The 27,327-nt window shown below is 53.9% G+C and overlaps 2 protein-coding genes across 2 annotated transcripts in view; one reads left to right on the top strand and one right to left on the bottom strand.

Moving 5' to 3' along the window:
- CDC45 (cell division cycle 45) overlaps window positions 1-22,124 on the top strand; it is a 34,023-nt gene extending 11,899 nt beyond the window's left edge. Inside the window, exons 8-19 of the mRNA XM_036104242.2 lie at window positions 1,085-1,146; window positions 3,028-3,078; window positions 4,453-4,572; window positions 6,043-6,174; window positions 6,413-6,511; window positions 7,089-7,250; window positions 13,659-13,797; window positions 13,881-13,964; window positions 15,511-15,629; window positions 18,132-18,208; window positions 20,249-20,315; window positions 21,999-22,124. Of these exons, the coding sequence (XP_035960135.1) occupies window positions 1,085-1,146; window positions 3,028-3,078; window positions 4,453-4,572; window positions 6,043-6,174; window positions 6,413-6,511; window positions 7,089-7,250; window positions 13,659-13,797; window positions 13,881-13,964; window positions 15,511-15,629; window positions 18,132-18,208; window positions 20,249-20,313 (1,110 nt within the window). The 3' untranslated portion in view covers window positions 20,314-20,315; window positions 21,999-22,124. The remainder of the gene's footprint in view (window positions 1-1,084; window positions 1,147-3,027; window positions 3,079-4,452; window positions 4,573-6,042; window positions 6,175-6,412; window positions 6,512-7,088; window positions 7,251-13,658; window positions 13,798-13,880; window positions 13,965-15,510; window positions 15,630-18,131; window positions 18,209-20,248; window positions 20,316-21,998) is intronic.
- Window positions 22,125-24,691: 2,567 nt separating this feature from the next.
- Window positions 24,692-26,276, bottom strand: CLDN5 (claudin 5). Its single transcript, XM_036104245.2, has one exon. It carries the CDS (start codon window positions 25,982-25,984, stop codon window positions 25,328-25,330), a length of 657 nt encoding a protein of 218 aa, XP_035960138.1. The 5' UTR covers window positions 25,985-26,276; the 3' UTR covers window positions 24,692-25,327.
- Window positions 26,277-27,327: the final 1,051 nt, after the last annotated feature.

The raw sequence follows: 27,327 nt of genomic DNA, 5'->3' as shown, positions 1-27,327 counted from the left end.
CATAGGACAGCAGCTATTATTTTTGTTCATCATCAAAAATACAGAACAAGTCTGTTTCAGTCTCTGTGCAAGAAGATAAAGCTCTAGAATTACAGAGGCCCATCACTGTGTGTTACGGAACAGAATTTCACATGGGAAACAGGTGTTGACTCTGGTAGTGTTGAGCAGAGCTCAGGACTTTAAGGAGCCCTAGAAAATAAGTTTCCAGTAAAACATCATGTGTTTAGTACTAGCATTTGGCCCTGGGACCTTGAACTCTGAACACCATATTTCCAGTATCCCTTTTACTGTCAAGGTCCCATCATCCTTTGAAGGATCGTCTTTTGCCCTCTCTGCTCTGCCCCAGGACATGGAAAATTCTAAGCAGTGGGTGAGGCGGGTGGGGAGGCAGATGCCTGGCTCCCACCAGATTTGTGGACCATTCCCTTGGAAATCCTCTCTGGTGGGCAGCCCAGTGTCACACAGCTAGTGGGACTTTAGAGTCTTCTGGTCAGGCACCGATCCCCCTTGTTGTCTCCTACCAAAACCCAGACTCTGCTCACAGGGAGCTAGATGCTTCTGTCTGCAGACAGGCCTATTAGAAAGATCTTCCTCACAGAGGTCCTGAGGCATCCTCCCTCTTTAATGTCCAGGTAATGGGAACCAAGGCCCTGCCTCACCCAGCCTTCCTGGGAGTGTGTGTGTGTAAGGCCACCAGCCAGCTGGGAAGAGCATGTGGACATAGGCCCCAACCTCCTGGCTTCAGTGCCTCCCCACGTATCACCGAGGCACCCGGTGAGATGTATAGAGGCTCTAGCACAGTGCTGTACCCAGATGTTCTCCCTTGCCTGATGAAGTGTGCACACAGGAATGACTAGTTAGCAGAGGAGACCGTGCAAGTCACTTGAGTTACTCTGTCTTCTTCCCTCAGTTTGGCCTTCCCTATCCACCCATGCTTCCTTCCTAGCTGGGAAGACCTTCAGTCTGAAGGGGCTTGGCTGGGATCCTAGACAGCTCAGGTCTGGCCCAGCTGTGCAGCCCAGCCCCCCCCCCCCCTTCCGTGAGCACAGCTGCCTCGGACCTCAGGCTTCTTTCTTTCTTGCAGTCAGCCATGGTGATGTTCGACTTGGCGTGGATGATGTCCAAGGACTTGAATGATATGCTGTGGTATGTAGGCCCCATCAAGACCAGTGCTGTGTAGAGCTTCCTTCTCCAAGTAGCTCTGTCCTCCCACAGTGAGAACAGGCTCTGGAGGAAGACATCACTGTGCGGTTCCCACCAGGAATATCGGATACAGCCCATTTCCAGGAATTTGCATACCTCTGGTTTTCTTTCTATGAGACTCTTGGCTGCATACGAACTCCTGGGGGAAATGGGAGGGAGCACTGTTGGGTGCAGAGGGTCAAGGGTGGGGCCTGACTACAGCTCTGCCCTTCCCACCCTACCACTCAGCTTTGCTGCCTGGTAAATTTGGGTAACAGAAGGAGCATGAGATTTGAACAAGACAGCCTTTGCTAGGCATCTTTGCACCCCTGACGTATGGTGAAATCTGGTACAGGAATACCCATTAGCCCACCTCTGAGTTTGCTACATGGGCCGTAAGCACAAGTGCTCAACACAACTTAGGTTGGTTTAGAAACTAAAACCAGGGTCTGAGCAAAGAAAGTCGAGATCTGGCCTGCTCCACCCCCTCAGCCCTCTGCTCCAGTCCTGGTTTTCTCCTCCAGGAGATAAGGAGAAATCTCCCGGCCCTGAGCCCACGGTGGGAATTGTAATGGTCTTTGCTGAATCAGGGTTTTAGGACAGCCCGGGCCTGGGGCAGGACCGAGGCACTGGCCACACCTAAGCCCAGGGGTGCTCTGTACTCACCCTGAGCTGGTGCCCAGCTGTGGGCCCACTTGTCATCCTTGGACACCTGGCTCAGCTCTTTTTGCCTCAGGTCCTCCTCCATGGTGTGGACTGACAATCCCATGCCCTGGCACAGGGGCCAGCTTGTGCATCAAGAGATCTTGCAGTAAGGTCAGGTGGGAGCCCTGTACTGTGTCCTGTAGCCACAGCATGTGACTGCCACGTCGGCATTGGGGAGCCTTTGGTGAGCACCTGCTGTATGCTCAGGTGCCCACTCACGACAGCCCACTCACAACAAGCACCCCCAGTTTAGCATTGATGTCAGAATATGCCCCTGTGAAATGTCTCCAGAAAACTCCAGAAACAGCACAAGGACAAATGCAAAATAACCTGGTACAAAATGTATGCGTGGAAAGGTTGGAAGGAGGAAGGGTGGGTCGGGGAAGACATAGCAGGGTGGCATTTTTTTAAGAGGACCCTCTGAGGAGGGGCTCACTGCACTGAGAGATATGGTGCTTAGACACCCTGCCCCCAGGCGAACCTTCCAGGGCCTCCCCTGCCTCACTTGCACCCAGCATCTCTGGCTATTCTCGGCTCTGGCCCCAGAGGAGGGTCTTGAAGGACGCGGCCTGGGGACTGACCCAGGGTACACACCTGAGGTCCTGGTCCCTCCTGCCATGGGCTGGCCGTGACCCAGGTCAAGCCAACCTGGGTCTCCATTATCATCTCATGCACATCTCTTAGATGAGCTAAGAGACAGGACCTTGGAAGGCTCTTAAGAGGCCTAAATGCTGTTACTCTGTGTGCCATCATTTCAAGACAGGGAGACATGGGCGTGATGAGGTCTGCTGTGCTGCAGGGCACATTGCAGAGGGGGCAGGTGGCACGAGGGGCTCGGAGGTAGAATGACACGCCAGGACCCACCAGTGCCTGAATATGGGGTCTGCTGTAGTCCCACTCCAGCAGGATGAGGGTGGAGAGTGGTGGGGTCAGCCAGGACACAGCGACAGCGTCAGACCTGCCGTCCTTGCCCTGGGAGATCTCCCTCCTGGGTCCCGCAAGCTCCCACGGCAGTGACACTGTGCTGGGAGCCCAGAGTTGGCCCTGTGACCTTTTTACCCTGCAGAGGAGAGACTGCCTGTCCGACGGTGGGCCTGGGCTGGATGCTCCTATGAGCTTTGTTGCTCTCTTCTCTTCCAGGTGGGCCATCGTTGGACTAACAGACCAGTGGGTACAAGACAAGATCACCCAGTAAGGATGTGCTCCCTCGGGCTGTCCGAGATTGGCCTGTGCTATGGCCATGTGCATGGCCTGGCTGCAGCCCCAGTTTGCAGTGGGAAGATGGGTGGCAGAGCCCTGTTGAGGAGAGAGCTGGCCTTGGGCCTAGGTCCTCGTCACTGAGGAAGGGCTTAGGACTAGGACCTGTGGTGGAGTGGTGTGTGGCCTGGTGTGGATGCTTTGTCCACCCTCGGGGAGCCCAGCAGATGGAGCCAGAGGTGAGAGGAGGGAGCTCGGTCTCCTGGCTCTCCATATGCCCTTGCACAGGGCTGGGAGGAGGAGGTGAGGGCCCCAGGAATCCTGCCAGGGAGGGTGGATGTGATCTCAAAGGCAGGGGAAGGCTGGCAAGGACAGCCAGGAGGACTGACATGGAGCCGAATCCTCTTTTGCCTCTCGGTGGGCAGGCTTTGGTGCTCCCTGTCAACCCTGATGGAGAGCTGAAGGGCTACCCCAGAATGTAGACACTGGGGAGGCATGGGGTACCAGCACCCCCTCTCATCCCCATTCTGGTGGCCATCAGGTGGGAACTCCAAGGGAATCAACAGGGATCCATACCCTAACCCTGTCCAAGGGCACCCTAGCCTGTCACCTGGCACAGCTTCTGTGCATACTGGACTCCTTGTGCAGTTTGCAGAGGCCCCTGTGCCCCCATTTCCTGCCTCTCCCATCCCACTCTGCCCACCTGAGTCCTGCGGTATAGCCCAGGGACCAGGAGGGTTCTGAGTCTCACAGGCCTGGACACGTTGCTGGGCCTTGCTCCCCCTTCTGTGTTAAGGATGGCATGGGGTATGTGCAGTGACGGGCACCATCCTTGACCTGTGGCAGCCCCTCAGGTGAGGCTCCACTCTCACTGTTCTGCTCAGTGGCCACCTGCAGGTGGACCTGGACTGGGGTTCTGCCCTCCCCTGCTGTGCTCCGGAGCACTTCCTGTGCAGGATCCACACCTTCTGCTGGGATTACTGACACTATGTGATCTGTCCACTTGACCGTGGCTGGTAGACGGGGCCATGGCCTCCACAGTGCCCGCCCTTAGGAGGCCTCAAAAAAGTAAGGACAGCTGCCGCCCAGAGGAGACTGCAAAGGGGACAGGGACACAGCCAGAGCCCACCCCTCCCAGCTCTGTCGCCTCACACCCCTGGCCGCCAGGCCCTGGTGCTAGGGCCACACTTGGCTTCTCCACAGTGGTGGTGGAGCTCCGTCAGTCCTGGCAGGAACAGCCCGTGTGGTGGGCCAGCCCCTGAGCCTGGGAGGGGGGGCCCCACCCCCCAAGGGAAGGAGGGAAGCCGCGTGGCCGGCTGTGAGAGAGGAAGGCGCCCACCTAGGCGGCTGGCGGGGCTTTCTTTCCAGGATGAAGTACGTGACCGACGTTGGCGTCCTGCAGCGCCACGTGTCCCGGCACAACCACCGGAATGAGGACGAGGAGAACGCCCTCTCTGTGGACTGTACGCGGATCTCCTTCGAGTATGAGTATCCTTGCAGCTCAGGCCTCAGTTTTGCTCAGCAGTGCACCCGTTTGCTGTGTCACGGGTCTGTGGGCCCAGCCTACGTCCCCCTGTGGGTGGTGTGGATTATGCTGCTAGGGCTGCCACGAGAGAGGGGCACTGGTGTGCCCTCCAGGCTGGGCAGAGTACCAGGGACTGGGGAGCAGCCTCTGTCCTGGCTTTTCTGTGGGGCTTTGGCTCCTAAATGCCAGTGCTGGGCGGCTTGGGAGCATCATCTATTTATTTAGGGCTCATTTTGGGCCCGGTGTGTGTGGGCAGGTGCATATGCAGGGCAGGTGGTTTAGCAATGAGTACAGACTCTTGCCAAGCCAATCAGGAAGAAGTAAGCCAGCAGATGATCACAGAGCATAAATGTTTCCTGAGAAGAAGGTAGGGGATTGATAGAATAACCAGGGGCTTGTTGGGTGGCAGTGCTCAGGAAAGACCTCTGGGAGGCCACGTCTCAGACTGAGACTTAGCCATACTCCATGGGAGGGAGGACAGCCTGGGTCAAGGCTTTGGCTGTGCAAAGGCCCTGAGGTAAGCTTGAAGAAGTGGCTGGAAAAATGGGTGAGGTCTGAGGGTCAGAGAGCCTAGGGCAGTGGGAGGTTGAGGGGGTTGGGTAGTTCAGTTCTTTGTGCTTAAAAGGTCCCTGGGCTGCTGGTTGTTGGGGAGACAGACTGTGGGAGCCCAGGCTCAGGGCATGGCTGGGGCTTGGCGGCTTCAGTGGTGAGAAGTGATGGCAGGGATGATGCTGCCCTGTGCCTGCTGCGATGGATGGGGACCAATAAACATGGGTTTAGACAGTCCAAGTAGGAGGTGGCCATGACACGTCTAGGAAGAGGTGCCAGATGTGAGGCAACCGAGCTCGCAGGAAGGGGGACCCACCAGGACCTGACATAGCGACGTCTGGGGATCAGGGCCCAGCCATCAGGAGGGGTAGCACAGGGCATCAGATGCTGGCAGAGCCAGCCGGGCCTCCTGCCGAGACCCTTGGAGTAGGAGACGAGAGGCATGCGGGGGACAGGACTATCCTCACACACAGCCTCCCTCGCAGCCCCACCAGCAGTAAACAGCATGTTTGGGGTGAGGATGGGCTTTGCTCAGGGGGTCCAGGCAGAGGGACGGGTGTGGGGGAGGGTCGAGCTAGTTGTAGCATGCAGGGAGCAGATGGGATGACAGCCTGGAGGCCACGAGGACTCTTCTGTGTTACCACAGTACATAGACTCTCAGAACCCCTCCGCCTCAGTTTCCCTGTCAGTCCAAGGGGGATAATGGTGTATGCGCACCCCCTTACAAGCTCTCTCTATGGGTCAAATTAAGCTAAGAAAGTCAAAGAACGCCAGGTTACCCATGTGATAAGTGGCTGTGCAGGCAGGCTGTCCTGGGACGGGTGGGGCCACGCACTGTGAGCTGTGGGGTGCCACCCAGCCACAGCCTCCTTGACTGGCCGCAGCCTCCGCCTGGCGCTCTACCAACACTGGTCCCTCCATGACAGCCTGTGTAACACGTGCTACACCGCGGCCCGGTTCAAGCTTTGGTCTGTGCACGGGCAGAAGCGGCTCCAGGAGTTCCTCGCCGACGTGGGGTGAGTGACCCCCTCGGCCCCCAAGGGAAAGGTCCCTCCCCTTCCTTGTGACCGATATCCAGCGGCTACCTGTTTATACCAGAAGCGCCTCACCTGGAGACCCCAGGATATCATCCGAATATCATCCCTTGTTTGCATGTGCTGGGTCCCCTCAGGGTGCTTTTTGTGCTGCTGGTGTTTAGTGATCTCCCATCTGAAGCCAGGTCGCCTGTGTAACCAGTGCTTGTCATCTTTCCAGCCTCCCCTTGAAACAGGTGAAGCAGAAGTTCCAGTCCATGGACATCTCCTTGAAGGAGAATTTGCGGGAGATGATCGAAGAGTCTGCAAATAAATTTGGGTAAACATGTTTTTCTGGATTAAGCTTCGTTCAGGCTTCAGCTTTAGCCACACTGCTAAAATAATGCAAAAACAAGAATGCACAAATGAGTGTGACCTGTCTAGCGTTTCCCAAAGTTTTGAGTTCTCTTTGGGTTAAAAGTAGGTCCAGGGCTAGAGAAGTCCAGGTCCTTAAATCCTGGGGCTGAGGTGCAGACCTCTAGTTTGACCTGGTCTGTCCTTCACTGAACACAGGAAATGGCCCTGGGAAGGGCCTACTGGGGCCAAGTTCAGGCAAGCTCTGCCTAGAGCGTTCTGTGCCTGCTCCTAGCATCCTGGGACGTGGGAGGGGGCCACACACATATCCCTGCTTACCCCCCAACCAGTGGAACAGCTTTGGACAAGGCACTCAGTGCCCTGGGTTACAGTGCTGGGATGTCAGGTCTTCTGACCCCCTGCATTCTGGGACCAGCATAGTCTTGCCATGAGCATTAGCAGGGGTCAGGGAGGGTCAGTAGTACATCGCCTGGCCTGGCAGTGAGAGCTCACCCACAACTTGAGAGTAGGGATGACAGTCGTGTTGCTTCCTCCCACTGCAGGATGAAGGACATGCGTGTGCAGACTTTCAGCATTCACTTTGGGTTTAAGCATAAGTTCCTGGCCAGCGATGTGGTCTTTGCCACCATGTCGCTGATGGAGAGTCCCGAGAAGGACGGCTCAGGGACCGATAACTTCATCCAGGCTCTGGACAGTCTCTCCAGGTACTGGGTGTGGCTGTGGGCTGCTGTCCCCTCCCCCCCCCAACAAGCCACGTCTGGCCCTCAACCTAACACTCTTCAGGGAGGCAGGTCACAGGGACCCCAGGGTGTGGTGGTAACTGTGTCCTGCAGAAACTGAATCACAGTTCACCAGAACTAGGGGTCCATGTGACACATTTCCTATCTATCTTCAGTGTGTGTCATTTCCTCTTGAGTCCTTTTAATCTTCTTTCTTTTTGATTTAAAAAAATTTTTTTTTCACCTCCTTTTCCCTCTTCAGTCATTATTTGTGACGTTTATTCATCCCTGTGTTTTTTCTAATTTAATCTTCATTTATCAATTATTTTCCTTTTATTTCTAATTTTTTCTTATCTCATTCCCTGAGATGTCTTGTTTTATTATTATTATTTTTTAAAGTCTCTTAGCTTGCTTTGAAATAGAACAATACAATGTTGACCTTTTGGGGACATATCTTTCTAGAGTACTTTCGTTGTCGATAGAGATGCTCTTCTGCTCCTTAGTCCCTTTTTTCTGATAGTAACTTTGAGAGGATTTGACCTTGGTCCATTGCTCGTTTTTGTGTGTGAATTTCACTTCCCTGACTTTTTCAGAGGAGGCATGACTCAGACAGCTTTTCTAACTTCAGAGAATTGCCACTCTGTCCCTTTTGTGCGGTATTAAAAAATGTAGGGGTCTGCTCTCTGGGGGTTCCTGGCCCTGTTCCCTAGCATACTTTTTTTAAGTAGCTTTACTGAGCTATAATTCATACACTATAATTTGCCCATTTAAAGTGTACAATTCAATGGCTTTTAGTATGTTTACAAGGTTGTGAAATATCACCACTACCTAATTTTAGAACATTTTCATTGCCTCAGAAAGAAACCCTGTTCCCCTTAGCCATTGCCTCCCAAATCCCCCATCTCTCCCAACCCCAGACAACCACCAATTGACTTTCTGTCTTCATAGATTTGCTATTTTGGACATTTCATATAAATGGAATCAGACAATATGTGGTCCTTTATAGTGATAAATTTGAGGCTTCTTTCCCTTGAGGGAAAGGGAAATATTCTCAAGGTTCCTCAAGCTTCATCCATGATGCAACATGAAGGAGTTTCTTTCCTCTTTATTGCAAATAAGATTCTCTTGTCTGGACATATACCATATTTTATTCATCCAGTGATCAGTTAACAGATATTTGGTAGTTTCTACCTTTTGACTGTTATGAATAATGCTGCCATAAATACACATAGATGCATTGTGTGGACATATGTTTTCGTTGCTCTTGGGTATATGCTTAGGAGTGGAATTGCTGGGTCATATGATGAGTCTGTTTAACCTTTTGAATAACAGCGAGACTGTTTTCCAAAGTGACTGCATCTTTTTTTTTTTTTTTTTTGACAGAGAGAGACACAGTGAGAGAGGGAACACAAGCAGGGGGAGTGGGAGAGGGAGAAGCAGGCTCCCCGCAGAGCAGGGAGCCTGATGCGGGGCTCGATCCCAGGACCCTGGGATCATGACCTGAGCCGAAGGCAGACGCTTTAACGACTGAGCCACCCAGGCACCCCATGACTGCATCATTTTACATTCCCATCAACAGTGTATGAGAGTTTGAATTTCTCCACATCCTCAACAATGCTTGTTATTGTCGGTCTTTTTCATTGACAGCCATCCTGGTGTGAAGTGGTATGAAGTGGTGTGAAGTGGGAGCTCGTGGTTTTCATCTGCATTTCCCTCATGGCTTAATGATATTAAATAGCTTTTCATGTGCTTATTGGCCATTTGTAGGTCTCATTTGGAGAATTGTCTATTCAAGCCCTTTGTCCATTTTTAAATTGAGTTGTCTTTTTATTATTGAGTTAAAAGAATTGCTTCATATATTCTAAATACAAATCCCTTATCAAACATATGATTTGCAAGTAGTTCCTCCCATCCTGTGGGTTATCTTTTCAATTTTCTTGATGCTATTCTTTGAAGCCCAAATTTTTGTTTTTGTTTTTTATTAACATACTATGTATTATTTGTTTCAGGGGCACAGGTCTGTGATTCATCAGTCTTACACAATTCACATCGCTCACCATAGCACATACCCTCCCCAGTGTCCATCACCCAGCCACTCCATCCCTCCCCACCCCTCCAGCAACCCTCTGTTTGTTTCCTGAGATTAAGAGTCTCTTAGGGTTTGTCTCCCTCTCTGGTTTCATCTTGTTTCATTTTTCCCTCCCTTCCCCTATGATCCTCTGTCTTGTTTCTCAAATTCCTCATATCAGTGAGATCATATGATAATTGCCTTTCTCTGATTGACTTATTTCGCTTAGCATAATACCCTCTAGTTCCATCCACATCGTTGCAAATGGCAAGATTTCATTTTTTTGATGGCTGCATAATATTCCATTGTATATATATATACCACATCTTCTTTATCCATTCATCTGTTGATGGACATCTAGGCTCTTTCCATAGTTTGGCTATAGCATAATACCCTCTAGTTCCATCCACGTCATTGCAAATGGCAAGATTTCATTTTTTTTTATGGAAGCCCAAGTTTTTAATCTCGATCATGTCCAAGTTATCTTTATTCTTTCATTTCTTATGGTTTTGATGGCATATCTAAGAAGCCATTTAAGAGTTTTATAGTTTGGGCCTTTACATTAGATATGATTCATTTGAAGTAAATTTTTGTGTCTGGTGCAAGGAACAGGTTCAGCTTAATTCTTCTGCATGTGGACATCCAAGTTGTTCTAACACCATTTGTTGAAAAGACTTCTTTCCCCCACGGAATCATTTTGGCACCCATGTTGAAAATCAAAATTGTGGGAATTTATTTCCAGACTCTCAACTATGTTCCATCAATTGGTATATTTACCCTTGTGGCAATACCACACTGTTTTGATTACCGTCGCTTTATAGCAAGTTTTAATTATTCTGTGTTCCTTGAATTTCCATATGCATTTTAGGATCAGCTTGTCAATTTCTGCAAAGAAGTCAGATTGCATTGAACCTATAGATAAATTTGGGGAGTATTGCTGTCTTAACAATATTAAATCTTCCAGTCCATGAACATGGGCTATTTTCCCATTAACTCAGATCCTCTTTAATTTCTCTCAACAATGTTTTATAGTTTTTAGAGAATGAACTCTTCTTGTACTTCTGTGTTAAATTTATTCTTAAATATTTTATTCTTTTTGATGTTCTTGTAAATGGACTTGCTTTCTTAATTTTATTTTTGCCTGCTCATTGCTATTGCATAGAAATACAGTTGATCTTTGTATATTGATCTTTATCCTGCAACATTACTGAATTTGTTTAATAGCTCTAATAGTGTTTTAGTGTATTCCTTGGGATTTCATGTATGCAAGATTATGTTATCTGCAAATAGAAATGGTTTTACTTCTTCCTTTCCAGTCTAGCTGCTAGAACCTCCACTACTAACCCAGTGCATTTTTATCTATACCTTCTTTTTCCCTTTTTATATTGTCTCTGTCTTACTCAATTTTTATTCCATTCTCAGCACTTTTTCCTCACTGTGGAAAGGAGCCCTGGATGGCCAGGTGGGACACTGGAGCTAGACTGCTCTGGCCCCCTCATCTTTACCATGGCCCCTTGCACTGTACCACAGCTCCTTGCACTCACCTACTCTTGGACAGGGCAAAACTCTCACTTTGGGCTGCTGTTTCCCAGTTGCTTGGAGTTTTTCATCGTTCTTAGATCTTGCTGCTTCTCAGCTCCCTCCCACACTGACTCCAGTGATACACCAGTCTTGTGGCTAGTCGGTGGTCTGTTCCCCCTGCTTATATTTATTTTGGGGTCTGTAGTGTTCCTTTATTCTCTTGTTTTGTTGTGAGAATCCTAGATTTTTGGTTCGCAATGTGGTTGCTCTACGTATGTTTATCTAGAAATTTGAGGAAATGCCATAACTATAGTATCAACTGTTGCTGCCCTCATCCCAGAGTTGATGGAGCAGTTTTAGACATTGTCTACTGACTTCTTGCTATGACAGGACATTTATTCCTCTTTTATGCTCCTCCCCCTCCTGTGGGTACAGTTATGCCACTATTTGTAGCTCCTTTGTAATTGTAACATACTTACACCTTGTTCTATCACCATTGTCTCTTGTCTCCCTACTTTGTAAGAAAAAGATATTAGCATTCTCACTTTTCTCTTTCCCCATACCTTTCACTTTGTGAAATTTATGCTTTTACATTTTCATGGTTAATAACACTTAATCTTGGGTTAGAGAATAAAATGCAAGTCATCTCATCCTTGGCTATAGATAGAGTCTAGAAGATGAAAATCAATAGTGTTACTTTGTTGTGTTAATAAAATAGTCACTCATGTGCAGTGATTACCTTACTTTCTGGTACTGCTCTTTGCTTTTCCTGGAGATCTTAATTGCCTTCTTTATCATATCCAGTTTTTTTCCAGCTCTCCTTCCAGGAGGTATTCCCTGAGTCCCTTTTGTCTGGGAAAGCCTGGGGTTCTGTCTTCTGACACTAGCCTGGACCTGCAGTTCTCTATGCCTGTTGTTTGCTGCCACCACTGATGGCCCTTGACTGTGCCCTGGATTAGAGCCAGTGTTTCTTAGGATCCTTATCTTTGGTTTTTTCACTCTTTCATTTTGTTAGAGCACAATTCCCAAGTAACTTTTAAAGAAAGAGCACATGTGAAATAAACGTTCTTAGTTCTTGCATATCCGACAATATCTTCGTTCTGCCCTCATCTGGTTCCTGGTATAGCTTATTTACAATTCAATGCTGAAGGTAATTTCCTGTTGAATGTGGATTCCATTGCTCCCCTGTCTTCTAGCAGCAAGTATTGGTAATTGAAATCTGAGCCATCTTGGTTCTTGTTTCTTTGTAAATGCACTCCCATCCCACCTAAAGAAGCTTGCAGGATTTTTTCTTTTCTTTTCAGTGTTCTGTGATTTCATCGTGTTGTGTCTAGGGTGGATTTTGCTTCATGGATTGTACTGGCTTCTCAGGCGAGCCCTTTCCATCCAAAGCCCCAGATTTTTCAGCTTAGGAATGCTTTTTTACTATTTCTTTATTACTCCTTCCACACATACATCGGTGTTTTTTATTCTTTCTTTCCTGGCTTCCTGGAACAATACTCTGTCTCTGATTTGTGCCTTATGTTTTCCATGTCTGTCTTGTTACTGATGCGAAGGAAGCTTCTTGACTTTATTCTCTAGTCTTTGAGTGAATTTTTAATTTTTTTGCAATCACTTTACTTTCCACAAATACTTCAGTTTCTGATTGTTCCTTTCTCATGGCATCCTGTTAGTGGTTTACGAATTTCTTAGTTGCCCAGTCTCTTTGAAGATATTAATTAGAGTTCATTTTAAGTTTTCTTTTGTTCTCCAAATCATCTCTGTTTCATCTAGGGTCATTTTTTCAGGGCACAGGAATTTCCCAAATGTCTGGTGGTCCTCACTTTCAAAAGGGGGGCTGTGGAAGCCTGGTGAGGCCCTGGGTCTTGGGGCATAGCCTGCTGGCTACAAGGCATTGCTTCATCTTGGTGGGTGGGGAGCCAGTATGACACTTTGGGACTCTTAACTTCTGGATACACTTCTCCACAGAGAGTTCATTTTAATGTATTTAGAGGAGAACCCTCCTTTCTTGGGGAGGATAAAAATCCACCCATCAATGGTGGGGGGGGTCCCTGGTCCTCCGTTTGGGCCTTGCCCTGGCCCCTCCTCTGTCAGAGTCCTCTGGGTACTTTCCAGGACCTGCTGGGCAGTGTCTTTCCTCTGTTGGCTTTCAGTTTCCTGTCTTCTGATGCCAGGCACCCCTCTCCATCTTTTATACTGGTCACTGTGGGTTTATACATGTTTTAATCATTTCTTTCTTTCTTTCTTTCTTTCTTTCTTTCTTTCTTTCTTTCTTTCTTTCTTTCTTTCTTTTTCTTTCTTTCTTTTTAGAGAGAGAGCATGAGCGGGGGTGGGGGGTGGGCAGAAGGAGGAGAGAAAATCTTTTTTTTTTTTTTAAGATTTTATTTACTTATTTGAGATAGAAGGAGAAACAGTGAGAGAGTACAAGCGGGGAGGAGAGGGAGAAGCGGGTTCCCAGCAGAGCAAGGAGCCCAACGAGGGGCTCAATCCCAGGCTCAATCCCTGGGATCATGACCCGAGCCGAAGGCAGACGCTTAACTGACTGAGCCACCCAGGCGCCCCAAGGAGAGAAAATCTTAAACAGGCTTCACACCCAGCATGGAGCCCAATGTGGGGCTCAATCTCACAACCAAAACCAAGAATCAGACGCTTAACTGACTGAGCCACCAGGCACCCCTAATCCTTCCTTGCATATGATAGGGAAGGCAGGAGGAAAAGAATGAAACTCATCCCCACACACCCCCCAGGAACCAAGTGTTCTGTTTGTGACTCTGTGCCAAAGTTGTGTGTCTGCCCCGTTACAGGAGTAACCTGGACAAGCTCTACCATGGCCTGGAACTCGCTAAGAAGCAGCTGCGAGCCACACAGCAGACCATTGCCAGCTGCCTCTGCACCAACCTTGTTATCTCCCAGGGGCCCTTCCTCTACTGCTCCCTCATGGAGGTCAGGCTTCCCATGGATAGATGGGTACCAGGCCACACCTGCCAAAAGCCCCCTCTGACTATCTCTATGTCCTCCCCCTGCAGGGCACTCCGGACATTGTGCTATTTTCCAAACCAGCGTCCCTGAGCCTGCTCAGCAGACACCTGCTCAAGTCCTTCGTGTTTTCGGTGAGGAGTTGGGTAGATGGATGCCAGAAGGTAGAGCCTCAGAGCAGAGCTTGGACTGGGCATTAGAAGCTGGCCTTGGGGTACTGTGGCTATGTACCAGCTGTGGGGTCTGGGAAAAACTCAGTTTTTCTGAGCTGTGTTTTCCTTAGCTGACCCTTAGGATCTCAGTTCCTGTAAGCTCTGATTTCATCAGTTGGTCCTCCTGGTCACTTGGACAAGTACAAAGGGACCTCATGGAGTATGTGGGGCTAGGGCTAGGTTCAGCTGTGGCAGATCGAGGAAAGATGAAGTTGGTGATAGCACAGACTTGCTTCCCAGCAAAAGCTCGTTTTCTGGTCTGGCTTTCCCTTTTCCACGTGTGGTTCTGTCTTCTCTACCGCCTAACACCCTTCTTTGCCTTGGCTTGGGACACCCCTCCACCCCAACCCAGCTAGCATCAGACTCCCCACTGGGTATGACCACAGAAAGGAAGATCCCTCACATTTCAACAATCAGAGTCTTACTCTGCTTCCTGGATGAGGGTTTACACTGGGGGCTACTTTAAACAAAATGTTTAATAGGAGGTTGACATCTCATATTGCTGAATTGACCTATAAAATGATTATCTGAGGATTATGTGAAGACAGTCAAATAATGACAAAAGATGGACTAGGGACAAAACATGAGCTCGCGAGTCTTCTAGGCTCTGTTCAAATCTCAGCCTCTTCCTTTACAAGTTGTGTGATATGAGGTCAATTATTTGATCTCTGAGCCTCAGTTTCCTCATCTGCAAAATGGGTGAATTTTTCCAGAGGGCCCATCATTTATCAGACATTTTTTTTTTTAAAGATGTTATTTATTTATTTGAGAGAGAGAGAGAGCACGAGCAGGGTGGAGGGGCAGAGGGAGAAGCAGATTTCCCACTGATCAGGGAACCTGACACGGGGCCGATCCTGGGATCAGGACCTGAGCTGAAGGCAGAAGCTTAACCAACTGAGCCACCCAGGTGCCCCTCACATTTCTTAAGCAACCACGACCAGCCAGGCTCTGATGTCATAGGATGACCAACTACCCTGGTTCATGTCCTGGGATGCCCTTCAGTCCTGGACAAACCAGGATAGTTGGTCACCTTTGCTGTAGGGTGTGGGTGCAATGGGTACAGCAGTGAAGGAAGCACCTGAGTCTCCATGTTGAGGGAGTATGCATGCTGGCAAAGGGGACAAATGAGGAAAGATTATGTGCAGTGTCTATGGTGGCACACACCATAGACAAGCTGAAGCAGGATGAGAGAGAGGGTTGGTTGGGGAAGGCCTCCTGGAGGAGGTGACAACTGAGTCAGGACCTAAAGGAGGTGAAGGAGGGAACAGTCAGGGACATTGGCACAGAAGGAGGCTGGGAACGGTGTCATAGCCTGGGGGGCAGCTGCATGGGGACTTGAGCATCTCTGGTGAGAAGAAGACCCGGGAGGCTTTTGGGGGGTGGGCGGCTGGCCCTGTTCGGCCTCCTAGGTGCTGAGTGGTGCGCTCCCTCCGTGGGCCATGATGAAGGGTGCACTTTGCCTCCGCAGACAAAGAACCGGCGCTGCAAGCTGTTGCCCTTGGTGATGGCTGCACCCCTGAGTGTGGAGCAGGGCACCGTGACTGTGGTGGGCATCCCCCCAGAGACCGACAGCTCGGACAGAAAGAAGTGAGCCAGGTTTTGCATCTCCTGGGAGTTGGGAGCGCCAGGCTTGTCATTGGCCTGTGGGCTCTGCTGAGTTGGGTGATCTTGGCCCTCAACACCACACCGAGGACAGCCTCTTCCACCATGCAGCAGGACTTTGAGGGTTTAGATATGTGGGCTGCAGGTTAGCCATTGAGCTGCTACCTTACCCCTTGACTGGACTTTTGAATGCTTCTAGTTTGTTCAAGGCCTCCCGAGCAAGGGTGTCTGGCTCCCCCAGGAAGACCAACGTCAGACCCACCTAGGATAGGCTACATACCTACAGTGAGATGTGATTAGGTGTCTTGACTCTATGTGGCCTTGGGCAAGAACCCCAGCCCTCCCTTGGCCTAAACCCTCTTCTGAAGAGCAGCTTATACTGAAAATCTGAGAGGTTTCAGGTCACCCACCCCAGAAATTAGGCTTCCCCTGCAAAGTTCCTCGAGACCAGCTCTGCGATGCCTTCAAAACCCTCATGAAAGATCATTCCCCATCTTGTTTGGGCCTCACACTAACCTTTGAGGAGAGCTGGTCAGTGTCTCCCATCCTCGCCCCCACCCCTGTGAGTCAAATTCATTGCTCACGGAATCCCAAATTTAGGCATTTGCCAAATACGTTTAAAAGTTCAGTTACGAGCCGACATACAAGAAACTGTTCAGTGGTGTGTGCAGGGATGTGCACCCCCAGACTGCCTGCCTGCCAGAGACGGCTACAGCGCCCGAAGCTGAGCTCACTTGTGCCCCCATGGTTTGGGCGGCGGATAGAGGGTCCAGCTCCAGCTGCGGCAGAAGCTAACACAACTGCTTAGTCACTCAGACCATGGGGTTGTGGCTGCCTGTTCTCCCTCGGCCTTTTCTTTATTTAGCATCTAGGAAACATTTTGGACTTCCATCGGTGGTGTAGTTCTGTTTTGTTTTCTCACCAAGCATCAGGCCTTTGTGCACATTTTTACGAAAGTGACTTCTAACAGTAGGAAGCCTGTTAAGTGGATGATGGTTTACCTGTCATTTCCTATTGGACGTTCAGGCTGTTTCCAACTTTTTGTTTATAGACAATGTACTGGTGCGTTTGTGAATGCATAGGCTCATCTTGTACTTTTGAGAAGCTTCTCTCACTGTCTTCCCAATGTTTCCCCTGCCTCTGTTGGCCTGGGTTCTCGCCCTCTTCCTGTAGCAAGGTCAGGTTTTCTCCTGCCCACTCCCATCCACACCTGGTGTCAGCCAGCAGGCTGGACCTTGAGGGGCTCCCTGGTTCTCCCTGTGGCTCCCTTCGTGCTCTGCCTGGCCAGAGAGCCCCCTGACTAATCCCAGGGGCTAATGTCACCATCCTTGGGGGTCTTTGCCTCCCTGGCAGAGTCAGTGCCCCAGGCCCAGTGCTCCCCAGCAACATCCCAAGAGGTGACCTTGGTAAGATACTGACAGCTGGCTGCAAGACACCCCACTCAGCTGCCCAGTGCTGTGGCGTGGGGGCCAAGGACCGCTCAGTGTCCTGTGCCTGTCAGTTTTCCCAGTTAGCTCTTATTGGCCTCTGCTGTGGAAGACACTGGTCTTGTATCTGGATCAATCCTAGCCCTGCTCTTGTGAGCTTTGACCTCCTTCTGTGTCTGCAAAGGCCATTTAGTAGCAAGTTGGGAGAAACAATGGACTTTTTTAAGATAAGTGCTTCCATGTTGCTGGGCTGCTTTCCAAAGCTATGCCGTGGGTCTTGGATTCATAGTCACACGGGGTGGAGCTGGCCAGGGGCTCCTGGCCTGGGTTCTCCAGGCAGCCAGCAAGCACTCCCCCAGGGGCCAGCACGGCCGCCTGTGTCCTCACTCCAGCCATCAATTTGTTGCTGTACGTGGCTGTGCTGGTCAGTGGTTAGCTCTGACTGGTGTGCACAGTCTCGTATGAGAGTTACTGTGGGGGCTTGAAGCACATGCCCCTCCTCTGCCTCTTCTCCCAGCCCAAGAGTCCCTTCCCCATGATGCTCTCCGTCCACTGCCAGCCCTTACTACCTGCACAGCCCGGGGGGTTCCCTGCCCCACACCTGCGCCCTCAGCAGCCCCAGCTGGGCTGCACCCTGGCCCTGCAGGCTCCTCCCATTCCCCACCCTGCTGTGTGTGACTCAATCTCATCTGAAACCCCCATCCCAGCACGCTTCCCACTGAGCCTCTGCCTCTCCTGTCCCAGCTGCCAACACGGTGCCAGGCACGAGGGAGGCTGCAGTCAGGGTGCACCGTGGGAGGTGCCCAGGGACGCTGGTGCCCTGAGGGCTGCGAAGCGCTCAGCTGGATGCAGGCGGGAGCAGCAGTGAGAGATGGTGACTGTCCAGGAGTGGGGGTGAGACCTCAGAAGACTGGGGCCCAGGCAGGGGTACCAACAGGAGTGCCTACAGGCAGAACGGGTGGCCAGGGAGGAGTCTGGGCCAACTCCAGTGTCTGTCCCAGGGATTAGGGAGGTCCATTACAGTGGGCGGGCCCCCAACACACCTCTTCTGTGTCTACAGCTTTTTTGGGCGGGCGTTTGAGAAGGCCGCAGAGGGCACCAACTCCCGAACGTTACACAACCATTTCGACCTCTCAGGTAAGAGTCTGTGGCACTGGGGCCCTTTCAAGGTCAGCACTGGCCTCGAACCAGGGAAGCTGGCATCACCAGAAATACCTTGTCAGCACCCCCTCACTTTCCTGGAGCCAGCCCCCGGGCCTGGCTGCTTCAAGTGGCTCAGGGAGCTCTAGGATGCGTGGGGCCCTGCGCCTCCTGTCTGGGCCCTGATGGGCTCCCAGGGTGAGGGGGAACAGGTGTTGTCCATAGAGCCATAGGCCTGGCTTTGGCCTTAGAGTCTCGCCCTTGAGACCACTTCACCAAGGAGTCTGCAGGACTGGCCACTAAAGCCTCCTGGGCCAGCCTCACCCAGGGGTCACCTGCCCCTCCTGTGGGCGTGGAAATAGCAGGGCCTGCGGCAACCCCCGGACACGGCCTCCGAGGCTGTGCTGGCCGCCACTGCAGGCCAGCAGCTCCTGTCTGTGTTGTCGTGAAGGGGCCCGCCTGAGGCTGCCACGTGGTCCTGTGTGACGGCCTGGGCACTGGCCCTGGCCTGATGTTGTATGAGTCCAGGGAATGGAAGAGCCCAGTCCAGGTGGTGGCTTTGCAGGCTGGCCAGTGCTCCCCGTGACTCCCCACAGCTTCTCCAGAGGCCAGCATGGAACATGGCTCACATTGGGCCACATTTGCTTTTTATTCTAGCTGCTAGACTTTTAAGTAAAACAGACGTAGTGACCCCTCACGGCTTTGTACTGGTGTGCTTGGGCTGCCCTAACAACATACCATAAACTAGGGGCTTTAAACAATAGAAATCTTATTTCTCACGGTCTGGAGGCTGAAGTCCAAGATTAAGGTGTACACCAGGGTCAGTCTCTTCTGAGGCCTGAGACCTCTCTCCTTAGCTTATAGGTGGCTGTGTTCTCACATGGTCGTCCCTCTGTGTGTCCTAATCTCCTCTTCTTATAAGGACCCCAGTCAGATTGGATTAGGGCCCACCCATGTGATTTTGTTTAACCTAAACATCTTCAAAAGCCCCATCTCCAAATACAGCACATGCTGTCTGAGGTGCAGGGGGTTAGGCCTTCCACACATGAATTTGGGGAGAATAGACCTCAGCCTATAACCCCCATCTGTCAGAAAGGACTGTTTCTTATGTCACATCAGCTGATTTGTTACAACGAGTCCTGGCATCAGAGACCCAGTATTCACCCCAGCTGTCTCGGCATCTAGAGCTGCTCCTTCATGCCAGGCCCACTTGGGCTACAGCTCTGTGTTGGGTGGGTTCACCCCCAGCAGCAACACCCCCATTCCTACTTCGTGCCCAAGATGTGGGAGAGGTTGGTGCTGGCCAGGCTGCAGGATGTCCTGGCTTCTCAGAGGGAGGATTTATGGGCTGGAAGGTGCTTGGCTTCCCATGTGGGTGGAGAGCTGGGGGGGGGGGGGGTTGTACAACAGAGGGCAGGCCAGCCCCCACCTGGGTAGGCTGGGCCTGGGGTTCCTGGATCCATGGCCTGTGGCACAGATGGCTCCTAGGACCAGGCTGGCCTGGTTTTGCCCTGTTTGATGAGGGCCCTTGGAAATGGGGGCAGTTCACGTCGTGTTTCCCTTCTACAGAGAGACTGGCCAGAGCAAAACTTCAGGCTAGCCTCCTGCCCGACCTCAGGGCCTCAGGCAACCCACGATGGGGCAGGGCTCTGTGTCCACCACGGGGGGAAGGCCTGTCTTTGCCTGGATCTGTTCTAAACCGTCACATCCCTGTGTCCTCTCCACTGGCTGTCACTGCTGGTCCTCTAGCGGCCTGGAGGGTCCTCCCCACAGACTGTAACCCCAGCCAGCCTCACTAACAGGGCAACCAGCAGTTTCTGCGGACTAAATACAGAGGACAGAGAAATAGAGCCTCTGAGTTCAGAATATTCCAGGCCACCAAGGGGCTGAGTACATTTTGGAATGTGCCGGAGGGTGGTTCCCATCTTGGATGACCGGGAAGAGGGAGTTAATACACCCTGACTTGTTTCTCCTCCTGCGCCTCACTCTCAGCCCCACTCCTCCACCTCACGAGATGTTTTTCTTTCATTACCTCAGTAATTGAACTGAAAGCAGAGGATCGGAGCAAGTTTCTGGATGCACTTGTTTCCCTCCTGTCCTGAGGGTGAGATGTGGGGGAGGGGTGGGGTGCTGGAGAGTTCCAGTGGGCACTTCAGGGGGGCGGGGGGGCGCTGCCACAAAGCTGGCCCTGTTGAAGTGTAAAGAGGGCCCCTCGTTCCCTGCTTTGCTTTCCCTGCTTTTTCCCTCCTCAAGCCAAGGCTTCTGCTTGCATTTCAGACCAAAGCAGGGCTCCTGAGGAGATTTGGGGTTTTTCCCAAGGGTGTCTGTCCCTGGGCTGGCGGCAGTGCCACAGTGGGGCGTTTTTGAAGGAGCTAATTTCATTAAGCTCCTGGGACCCCTTCAGCAAGGGCTAGCATTTACCCTGTCCTGACCGCGCTGTGGGCTGGGCATCACGAGTGACACGCACGCCTCCTGGCACTGCTGGGAAAGGAGGCGACCCTTGGGGGGGGGCGCGGGCCCTGGAGCCTTGCCGTCCTTTGCAGCCTTAGATCAGGCCCTGGGCTAGAGCCCACAGAGGCTTCTACCCAGACTCTTGCGTGCTTGACTTAGGAGAAAACAAAGCTGTTGGCAGCCACACGGCTAATAACTAGAAAATGTCGTCTCTGTGGGCCTTGCCTGAGCGTGAGGCCGTCACTGGTGGTCCACAGCGATGCTCCCCGGCCAGGGCTCTTCCCAGTGCCACACATACCAGCTCTTTCATGAAGGGCCCCTCAGCAAACGGGCCGGGGGGCCTGTTCTCTATCTAGTGCCCGTTTCTCAGCCCAGGCCCCCCACACACACATACATGGTGGATGCCCACACCCAGCCCTGCATCTCCTTGAGCCCTGGGCTGGAGCCGCTGCTGAGGCAGACCGGCCCTATCAAGGCTCTGATGTAGAGGGTCCCCTCATGCCAGCCCAGGGTCCTCCCACTCCCCTACCGTCCATAGTGAGCTGGAAGGTGTGGGGGGCAGGTGCCCTTCCCCTGTTGGGGCCTCAGTGGGCTCTGCTGGGAATGGTATAGGGGACCTCAGGGATCCAAAGTCCCTCTTTCAGGGTCGGCTAGGGCATATAGGGCTCGTGTTGGGGTGAAGCTTTGGGCTCAGACCCTTTGGGTCTTCAGCAAGGTGTGTTGGGTACTTCACCAGGCTGTGGCTGTTTCCTCAACTGAAACGGGGCTGACACCCCTTGGACAGTGAGTGCTGAGCCTTAGGATGGGGGCAGGGTGTAAGTTTATGACCCAAATCAAAGGTTATAGGCAGGGGCTCTCAGGCAGGGGGCTGGTGTTTGAGGCCTAGCCCTTCCCTGCAGCCTGCTCAGAGATGACACCAGCACTGCTGTGTGTCCTGCCACCAAGACAGGGTGCAGGGTGGGCCAGCTGGGCAGGGGGAGGAGCAGTGTAGGGGAGATGCTCCAGGCAAGGGGAAAAGCCTCGTGAGGGCCCCATGGGGCTGAGGCAGGGTCTGCAAGGTGATATGGTGGTGGAGGGCCATGAGGCCCTAGGGGTTCTCAAGCAAATGACAGCCTGGACCCAGCCAGCGGGGTGCAGTGAGGCTGGTGGGCCACCTCAGTGGTTCTGAGGTGGCCCTCCACCCATGGTCACCACCCCTCTCCCCTGTGAGTGGTGACAGCTACTCAGAAGCAAGCCCAGCATGTCAGAGGGAAGGCCTGGACAGTTTATTTGTTTAATTCAGAGAGACATCAGAATTGCTGAAATTTACTTATTTTTTCTTTTCTTTCTTCTCTAGAGTGATCTCTGCAGACATGACCTCCTCCTTATTTATATTAACTGGGTTTTATTTAGACTGTAAGTTATGGACATAGTTTTAGCTGCAGGGACAGTTGATTTTTAATGGAATAAAATGTTCGTTTTAGTTTTGGTGCCTCAGTCTTGGCTGTGGTCATAGGGCCAACACTTGTTTTTGTCCTGAGGTTTCTGTGGATGCAGAGGAGCCTTTTCCTGTGCCCTGGGCGACCTTGAGGCCCAGCAGTAAATAAGCATGGGGCGTGGCCTCCAGGCTCCCGGGAGAGCAGTGGGTGGAGGCTGGGCACCTCAGCACGTGGCCCTCCGCACGGCTCCTGCACCGACCACTGCCCAGCGATGCCATCCGGTACCTGGCTCTGCCCTCCCACCACTTATTCCTGTCCACCTGGCCCTGGCAGCAGCTCAAGCCCACCCTCTTGACTGCCTCCTGTCCCTGTACCCTCCCCATCCCCACAGGCACACGGCACCCCCAGGCTACTGGGAGAGTTGGGCCAATAGCAAGGGCAAGGTGGCTGAGGGGCCCCAGACGGAGATGGCTTCACCACATCCTGGTCACAGAAGGTTAAAACTGGACAGAACCTTGGCAACTTTCAAAGTCTTCAGAACAGCGGGAGTTCTCAGGGGCGATCAGCTGGTTCCACTCTCCCAGATGTCCCCAGAGCCCCTGCGAGGGTTGAGAGGATCTGGTGGCAAGGAGGATGCCATTCCTGCCCTTTGGGGAGGAGAGAGCTGTTCACACAGGTGGTTGAGGCCATCTGGCTGCTCTGCCTGGAGTAGGGATGCCAGGAAAGCAGGTAGGCTGGAGCGACACGGCCACCTGGGTGTGGCACCTGGGGCCTTGGCCAGGAGGAAGCAGAGTGGTTTGGGTAGGCTTTAAGCTGGTAAAAAGCCCAGAAACAGTGGCCTGGAACTGAGGAGACAGACGGGTGGGGCCAGGTCGCAGGGTGGCCCTTGGGAAGGGGTAGTGGGCACAGTGGGGTTGGCTGCACTGGAGGTCAGCTCCTCTTGCCTGACCTCTGGCAAATGGAGTGTGCCCCTGGCCTTCCTGGCATGAGTCAGGCAGCAGCAGCCTGACTCCCCAGGGCCCTAAAGCTGCCCACCTTGACCATTTGCATCATTGGGACTGTGCAGCTTCCCTTTGGAATCCTGCTGATTCCTGGAGCCTGAAGGAACTGGAGAGCTCTGGGTTCGTGTGGGATGCAGCCTTGGGTCTGTGCTCCTGGCCAAACACCAGCCTGGCTGGCCCCAGGACCTTTGTTCCAGCAGCCCCACCAAGGCCCCAAGATCACACACTCTTGCACTTGAGGGCCATTCGTGAGCCCTACTGCACAGGCCCGAGGGGGGCTGCCATGAGGGGCTGCTGAGGACCTCTGTGCCATGGGACCTGTCTCGCTGCAGCTCATCCCATTGCAAGGAGCTCAGGCTACGGGATAGTTCATCCTCCCTTGAAGTCCAACTCCCTGGCTCTGCTGCAACTCCCGGGATTCAGGGCAGTGTTCATTGCAGCCGTCCTGAGCCCATGTCCTCAGGCTCCTCCCCTTCCTCACCGTGGGGAGCCTGGCCAGGCCTGGGAGACTCCTTGCCACTGGATTTGGCCCAAGCATTTCTGGACAGGGCCCCCAAGGCCAGGTTTGGGGGCAGATGCCAAGCCCTGCTGGCTGGGTTTGGAGCTCCTCTCTACAGGCCCCACCTCCATCCACAGCTCTCTTTTGTCCTGGCCTTTGGCAGAAAGTAAAACTGCATTAATTCAGAGTGCCTAGAATGGGGCTGGGAGCAATGAGTTCTCAGTGACTGTAACGTAGCTCTGGTGTGCCCTGCTCTCCTGTGACCCCTAACACCCAGGTTCCTGGCCCAGGCCAGCACTGGCTCCCGGGGGCCCCACTCATGTGGGAGGAAGGTGACACAGGGAGCTTCCAGCAGCCTGTGACACGGAGGTGCTAATGGTCAGCACAAGTCTGGGCTGGCTGCCAGGCCAGCAAGATGAGCACAGGCCCTGCACAGAGCTGTGCTGAGACTAGCAGAAGAGCCAGGACCAAGGGGCTGGAGCCCTGCCCAGGCACTCTCTAGGCAACCTGCACAAGTGCCTCCTTCCCATAGCAACATGCTTGTGGCCCGCCGCTAGCTCCACTGGAGCCCAGCACACATCCTGGATTCGCCCCTATTCCTGCTGCACTGTTAGTCGGAAGGTCCTAGTCAGTGTTTTACAGATGTCTGGCCATTTGGTGCAATCCACAGATAGGCAAGCCCTGAGAGGGCAGGGGGAAAAGACCCAACCTGTGGTGCCTGGAGCCAGCCTCTTCTCAAAGCCAGCAGCCTGGCAGCCCACCCTCAGCACTTCCTGCATCCAAAGACTCCACACTGGCTAGTGGCTGGGTGATGGGGGGTGGACTTCCAACCTGCATCCTCTCCTGGGGTCTGTGTCATCCTCTCCCCAGGCTCTTCTGACTACAGATCTCACCTTCCTGGGTTGCCGCAAACTGTAGCTGTGCTTCCCACCCAGTAGGAAGGTGACTGGGTAGCAGGGAGGGCCAGGGATCAGGCCATGAATCTTCTGGAACACAGGGGGAGTCCTGGGAGGTCTCAGAAAAAGCCTTTCAGGGAGCAGTTGGTGGGCGGGTGGATGAAGGGGGCTGCTGGGCACAAGTAGTGACTGGACAGAGGACAGGACACAGGTGGGAGGGTATTCAAACCATTTACTAAGCAAATTCTTACCCTCCCCACAAGCTGCAAAGGAGGGCAGGGCCCCAGCTCCACACTCAGGATCTGGTGCCCATCAGCATCTCCTGGGGAGCTGCTGGGGTGAGGCAGGGAGGTCCAGGCCAAGTCTTTTAGTCCCCCTGGGCTCAGGCCCCACTGATGCGGTAAAGGCCAGCTGTATACATCCCTCTGGCAGCCCAGGTTGGGGCCCCTGGGCTCTTGGTCTGCCCCACTGGAATCAGCTGGAGCCGCTGGGGAGGATGACGGCATCCAAGACCCTGAGGGTCCAGGAGGGAATTGGCGTTTCAGTCCATTGTCCACTCAGCCAAAGGGACACGCGCCCCACCCACATCGGAGCAAGCTCTGCGCACAGAAAAAGAAACCCAGCAAGTCCTCCCAAGTGCGTGGCTCCTGTTCAGGGCAGGGCGCGGCCCAGGGCCCGGCTAGTGGCTATTGGAGAGAACGGGCTGCGGGCGCGAGCAGGGTCTCAAGTCAGTCGGTGCGCCACGTCCAGGCACAGAGCCGGCCGTTCCTCCGTGCATGCGGGGCTCCCCTAGCCAGTCGTCCGGCTCGTGGGAGTGGCTAGCGCGAGGGGCCCCGCCGAGTCTGGCGCCCTCAGACGTAGTTCTTCTTGTCATAATCGCCGGTGGCCGTGGGCCGCCGCGACGCGGAGTACTTGACTGGGAAGCTGAAGTCGGGGCGGCCAGCGCAGACCCAGGCGCCGCAGCACACGAGGCCGCCGCCACACATGAGCAGCGCGGAAGCCGCCCAGCCGATGTACAGCGCCGCGCCCAGCTCATACTTCTGCGACATGGGCACCGTCGGGTCGTAGAACTCGCGGACCACGATGTTGGCGAACCAGCAGAGCGGCACGAGCGCCAGCAGCCCGCAGAGTGCGTAGAGCGCGCCGCCCGTGAGGGCCACCCGCGCCTTGGCCGGGCCGGGGGCCACGCAGGTGGTGCACTGAGCGCCCGCCAGGGTCACGAAGAGCGCGACGAGCGCCAGCAGCACTGCGCCCACGGTGAGCGCCCGCGCCGCCTGCACCTCGGTGCTCAGCGCCAGCACCGAGTCGTACACCTTGCACTGCATGTGCCCGGTGCTCTGCACCACGCACGACATCCACAGCCCCTTCCAGGTGGTCTGCGCCGTCACGATGTTGTGGTCCAGGAAGGCAGTCACCTGCCACATGGGCAACCCGCACGCCAGGATCAGGCCCACCCAGCCCACCAGACACAGCACCAGGCCGAGGATCTCCAGCGCCGCCGACCCCATGGCTGGAGGCGAGACGGGCGCCCGACGGCCCCCGAGCCTCCGGGCGGGGCGCGGCGGTGCCTCGGTGGAGCGGCTTGGCGCCCTGAACGGGCCCTGGTGCCTCTGCGCCCGAGCGCTCGTTTCACCGCCTCCTGTCCCCGGCCCCGGCAAGTCTGCAGCACAGCCTCGGATCTGCGGGAGCCTGTCGGGGGCTTCCTATTTGAAGGTTCGGGGGCGGACTCTGCCCCGCGGGCCCGGCCCCTGGTCCCCGAACAGCCAATCCGCGCGCCGGCCATCGGCCCTTAGCCAATCACAGGCGCCCCCGGCAGCTGGAGTTAGGGAAACCGCTGGCCTGGGCGGGTAGCCGAGGGCCCTGGGACCGCTCCCTGCCCGGCCGCCGCCCCCGAGCCCTTCACCCGCTGTTGTCTAGAGCTCGTTCCAGACTGACCTGGGGTGGCTGGGCGCGCGCTCCCCGGGCCACCTCCCTGTGTCCCAGCCTCTCCATTTCAGGAGCCGCATGACTGCACCAACTTCCCCTGCTACATCCCGGAGTGAGAGTGAAGGTCTTTACCACCCAGGCCAGCTCCGCTCTTGCCTGGCTAAGGTCTGCGGGAGCCCCCCACCATCACCGTCGCGCGGAGGTTTGCCTGAAGGACTCTTGGGCCCCTTTTCCTGGGTTAGCCAAGCACAGCTCGGCCTATTACTACAGGAATCTCGCCCTGGAGTCCAATCCCATCCCTGACCCCTTCCCCGCGCCCTTACTGCGCGGTTCCCCTCTGAGTCCTGGCATTATGTCTCCCAGAGGCCGAGAGGCCAGCTGTGCGGGTCAGGCTGAAATCTCCAGCCCGCGGTCCTGACCAGCGCCACTGCCCAGCCGATCACCGCCTCGCTCGGGCCTGAGGCCCCAACAGGAAGCAGGTGGAACAGGGGCCTTACCACCACCTCCGGAGACCCTCACTCTGCACCCTGCCGCCGGGACTTCCCAGACCTCTCAACCTCTGCACTGCTGCTCTTCTTCCTGAGATGCTTCCCATCCCCCCATCCTTTGAGGCCCAGCTCAGGCGACACCATTTCGGGAAGTCCCCAGTGTTCTCCACTGACTGGACAAACTGGCTGTCCTCCTCAGAGCAGCCCGTGGCCCCAGGCTTGGGGGCCTACTCCAGCCCTCAGAGAGGAGAAACACAAAGGGACACAGAGGTGCTGTGCTCTGCCCTCCCACCAGTGGCAGTGGGACCCCTGGCACCCCAGGCCCCAGGCCACCCTCCGGAAGCCAACTTGGAGTTTCCTGGCCAGAAGGAAGAGCCCCCATCCTCGCTGGAGGCGGGAGGCTCGGGATTTCCGGGCATTCTTCTGCACAATGGCCC

The sequence above is a fragment of the Halichoerus grypus genome, chromosome 13 (assembly GCF_964656455.1).
Source record: "Halichoerus grypus chromosome 13, mHalGry1.hap1.1, whole genome shotgun sequence".
In the NCBI taxonomy this organism is placed as follows: domain Eukaryota; kingdom Metazoa; phylum Chordata; class Mammalia; order Carnivora; family Phocidae; genus Halichoerus; species Halichoerus grypus.
Note: the sequence above shows the minus strand (reverse complement) of the source record. Positions and strands in the feature narration are given on the sequence as shown.

Bases quoted from the DNA above. Each gene is read 5' to 3' on its own strand.
- CLDN5 (XM_036104245.2), bottom strand. From the start codon at position 25,984: ATGGGGTCGGCGGCGCTGGAGATCCTCGGCCTGGTGCTGTGTCTGGTG.